This window comes from Trifolium pratense, linkage group LG3 (assembly GCF_020283565.1).
Source record: "Trifolium pratense cultivar HEN17-A07 linkage group LG3, ARS_RC_1.1, whole genome shotgun sequence".
NCBI classification, from domain to species: Eukaryota; Viridiplantae; Streptophyta; class Magnoliopsida; order Fabales; family Fabaceae; genus Trifolium; species Trifolium pratense.
In genome coordinates, this window is record NC_060061.1 from 30,001,852 (window position 1) to 30,006,318 (window position 4,467).

Genomic DNA, 4,467 nt, shown 5'->3' on the forward strand with positions numbered 1-4,467 from the left:
ATCAACTCTAAATCAAATTTATGCCTATAAATATGTAAAAATTATGACTACTTCCTCAAACACTTTCCTACTACTTTAAACATACCACTCCCACACCTTCTTTATCCTAACAATAAGTTCATTATGGTGAAGGTAATGAATAGGTTTTTTTTTTTAAAAGTCTCTTATCTTCTTATTAGTAAATTAAAATGAATAGATACTCTAAAAAATGAAAGAAAAAAAATTGTTTTACCAAAATAAATTTTGGTCTTAGTTTCTCCAATGAGTAGATGGTAGAGAGTTTGTGATGTACATATCTTTGATTATGAAATGTTTTTGCAGCAAAAGATTGTGATCAAGGTGCAATTAATGAACACCACAAAAGCAAGGTCCAATGCCATGAAGATTGCAGTTGGAATGTTGGGTAATAAAACTCACTTTAAACTTAATATTTGATGGGTATGCTTCTAGGACACTAGTTAAAGAAGTCCAAAAAAATAAATTTTTGTATTGATGAAAGAGTATTTTTTATGTTGTGAATTCTTTGATACACATTTTATTTCGATATATGTACTAGTATATCTGCTGAGATAGATCATTCTAATAGGTCCATAAGTAGTGTTTATTAATTTTTTATATTAAACACAAATTGTGGACTTATTAGATTATTCACCTCAACGCTATACCGCTACATATCTGAATAATATGTGTACTGAAATATTCAACTCTTTATATTTTTAAAAACTAAATTACACAAGTTCAATAGTTATTTTTTTACCTCATTTTGTCCTTAATTAATATTTCGGGGGCACTAATTAATATTTTTCTTATTTTATTCAAAAAGTTCAATATATATAATATAACCATTGCTTTACGAAATTGATCATGAGCAAAAATAATATTCAGGAGTGGAAAGTGCAGCTATTGGAGGAAATAACAACGATCAAATTGAGGTGGTTGGAGATATGGACCCAGTTATACTCACAAATCTACTAAGAAAGAGATTTTGTCGTGCAGAATTGTTGAGTGTTGGTCCTGTAGAAAAGAAAGAGATAAAGAAAGAAGAAAAGAAAGAAGACAAGAAAGAAGAGAAAGTTGTGCCATGTTCATGTCCTCCTTATTATGCTTACCCTGCTCCTATCCCAATGTGTGTTGCATATCCATGTGAGGAACCTTCTCCTTGTTCCATCTTGTGATTAATGTCATCAAGAATGGTCATAATAATTTGTTATTGTATGGTTCTTGTTTGTTTGTGGTTTGAGTTTAGCTTGAGTTATTTTGGTTTTGGATATTTGCTGTAATATTATTGTAGGGTCTTGAGTTTTTGTTGGATCCTGTTTTAATTGCATTTCATACAAAGAGAATCGAATAAAGTTAACTAGTAACTGTTAGATTGTAATATCATAACTAGAAGTTTAGTTTGTTAGATTGAATAAAGTTGGTTACAACTAACTAAGTGAGTTAGTTACAACCAAGTTAGTTAGTTTGTTACTTACTTGCTTTCAAAGCAAGTGTGCTTTTAGATTGTATAAATAAGGATCAATTGTATCATTTGAACTATGGCCTAGTAGTGGAAGAATAAAATTTTTCTTTTCTCTTCATTAGCAATCTCAAGTATTCTCTTCTTCCTCAGTCGAAGTTCACTCTTCTGTTTAGAAGCAGAGTTACTCGAGACAGATTTCATGCTCATAGGCTTACCCTGAGCCTATGCAAATTGTGCGGTGTGTGTTTGATGCTTCTTGCTGCGCCAACTCTAACTAACTACCTATGTATAACTAACTTTTAAAGGAAAGGACGAGCCACATTGAATGTTGGGGGAGGGGTAAAATAACAGTGTTGCTATTTAAACAAAAGAGTAATGCTTATGTCACATCATTTAATACAGCCGGTTGAGAAACAACATTTTGTCAGGGAAAAAAAAATCAACCTTCAACGTTGCTGCACTACACCCACACACCTTGGATCCTTCAGCTCATGCATTGTTAGCCTATTCTTTTGTGGTCTTCGAGAAACATTTATGGGTTCCATTGGAGTGTGTTATAGAAGTGTATTAGAAGGTGTGACTCTTGAAGGGATTTAAGAGGGGTTTTTCAAAATAATTAATCCTCTTAACGGAACAATCCCGATGAACGGATCTTGATTAAACCATTAATCACAAATCAAAGAATACAAAACCACAAGTTTATGTGTTTACCTCTTGAAGTGCAGAACCTTTGAGGTAGAAACTGTTTCTGATCACGAGCAAAGCAAAGTAGCGATGCATCTACTCAGTCCACACGAACAGAACTTCTCCGATGACCGGTGCTAGCCAATTCCACCAGAGATTCAGAGAGAATAGGGTTTAGAGAGCGGCGGCTAGGTTTCACCTTTTGAATTAGGTTAAAAACTTTTTAAAACTTCACAAGGGTTCTATTTATAGAACCACTTGTGTGGTCATCAAGCCAAGCATTGCACCGTACCTTACGGTGGACCGTATTTCTCTATTTTTCATAAATTAAATAATAAGTCATACTTAATTATTTAATTACTAATAAGTCCTGCTTATTATTTTATAAATAAATCTTACTTATTTATTTCTCTCATCTATCTGTCCTTTGTGTGTGACCCTATAGGTTCTCGTAACGTTGGTAATAACATTAAATCACATATTTAATATTATAAACAGTGAGCGGTATCTAGTAACACATCACTGCTACCCAAGTGACGAGAATGTCATGTGATCTGACGAAACCTTTATGTGATAACGATCGTGTGTATAATTACCCCTTTGCCCTTATATCTATATTGAACATAAGGCATAGTTCGTGTCATCCTTGTATGGTTCAATATCTTATTTCTTGATCCCAGAATATACTGAGCAACGAATAAGCTCAATATCTCATATTGACTTAGTTCGGCGTGGCCACGCATTTTATCAGTCATATTCCATCAAGAGGCCTACAGATATTGCTCCTGTTATGTAAGAGGGGCAAATTCCATCTAGGTCACTCATGTCCCTCAACATGATTTATAGAGTACCCATCAACCGACTTTATAGTCATCCTGTTACGGACAATGTTTGAACGGCAACTAAGTACTCTACTCCACATCTAGGGTCCATAGTGGTTTCAGGTCGAAGGGTGGTATACACCATTATAACTATGAGAATAACTTATGACACTTTTCATAACATACTATGTAGCACTCTCATGGCGGGTCAATCCAATATAAATATTACTCCTAATATTTATATCTATGTGAAGACTTGATATCTCATATCCATGACTCGTGAGATGAAGTCATCAATCTACTCACATAATAGTCTCCATGTTTTACTGTTATCCCACATCACAGTAAAACTTGACTATGGATACTTTAAGAATAGTGTCATTATGTTTAATGGAGTCTCACTATTAAGTCACACTTAATGTTCCATTAATTAGACTAGCTATTCTAGGGACTTTATTAGTTTGAAACAAACATAATAAAGAAATGCCTTATTATATATATTAAATATATAAATCAAAGTCATCATACAAAAGACGATTCTATCAAAATAGATTGACTTTTAGGGCTTACTCCAACAACTCTAACATTCCTCTTAAACACAATTACAAGTATGTTACAGAGCATCAACACAAAAAGTGGAATATATTATTTATAAATGAAAATAGTGTGTTTCAAATTTGTATTCATGAAATATTTCTCATAAAATAATAAGAGAGGGCGAATGCCCAACAAATAAAAAGATTACACTAAAATCAGCTTCGAGATCGTGATCCTCATTATATCAGATAGTAAAAACTCTTTAACATGCGGAGAACAATCATCATAGCAATGTTTTAAGAACCGGACCGGACCGGCCGGTTCGATCGGTTCAACCGTGAACCGGGAACATCAGCGGTCCGGATGGAGGCCAAGAACCGGAAATCAGTAAAACCGGATAAAAACCGCTCTGAACCGGATTGAACCGCCCTGAACCGTTGAAACCGTTGAACCGGGGACGGTTTTGGAAAACCGGCCGGTTCGGAATCCAGTTGGGGAAAAAAGAAAAAAGAACGGAAAATTCAATTTCTTTTCTTCAGTTTTTCAGTTTTTTTTTTTTTTTTTTTTCACTTTTGTGAAACAAAATGAAACCCATTTTTCTCTTCTTTGTGAATCCATTCTTTTTGAAGCAGTATCCTTCCACCTTCCATGATGTGTACTACTGTATTGAATCTATTGATGATTTATTGTTAGTATTCATCCCTGGGGCCAAGAAAGGAAGGAAATTGATGAAAGAAATTTTTTGAATAAAAGAGGAAGAACATTGTTTTACAATCTAGAATATTTTCTTTGTTTTTTTGAAGTTATGTTTTGTGTTGAATGAAAAATCAAACTAGCATTAAGTTGAGAAGAAAAGAGAAATATGAAGAACATAATAGAGAAAAATTATAAAAAAAAAATGGGAAAGAAAGCAAGAAGATGAGGGTGGCGGCTGTGTGTATAGTATGAGAGAGAAACTTTTAA

At 33.7% G+C, this 4,467-nt stretch overlaps 1 protein-coding gene across 1 annotated transcript; it reads left to right on the forward strand.

Moving 5' to 3' along the window:
- LOC123916278 (heavy metal-associated isoprenylated plant protein 2-like) lies at positions 1-1,580 on the forward strand. Its single transcript, XM_045967699.1, has 3 exons — positions 1-132; positions 322-403; positions 886-1,580. Exons 1-3 carry the CDS (start codon positions 124-126, stop codon positions 1,173-1,175), a joined length of 381 nt encoding a protein of 126 aa, XP_045823655.1. The 5' UTR covers positions 1-123; the 3' UTR covers positions 1,176-1,580.
- The last annotated feature ends 2,887 nt before the right edge of the window (positions 1,581-4,467 follow it).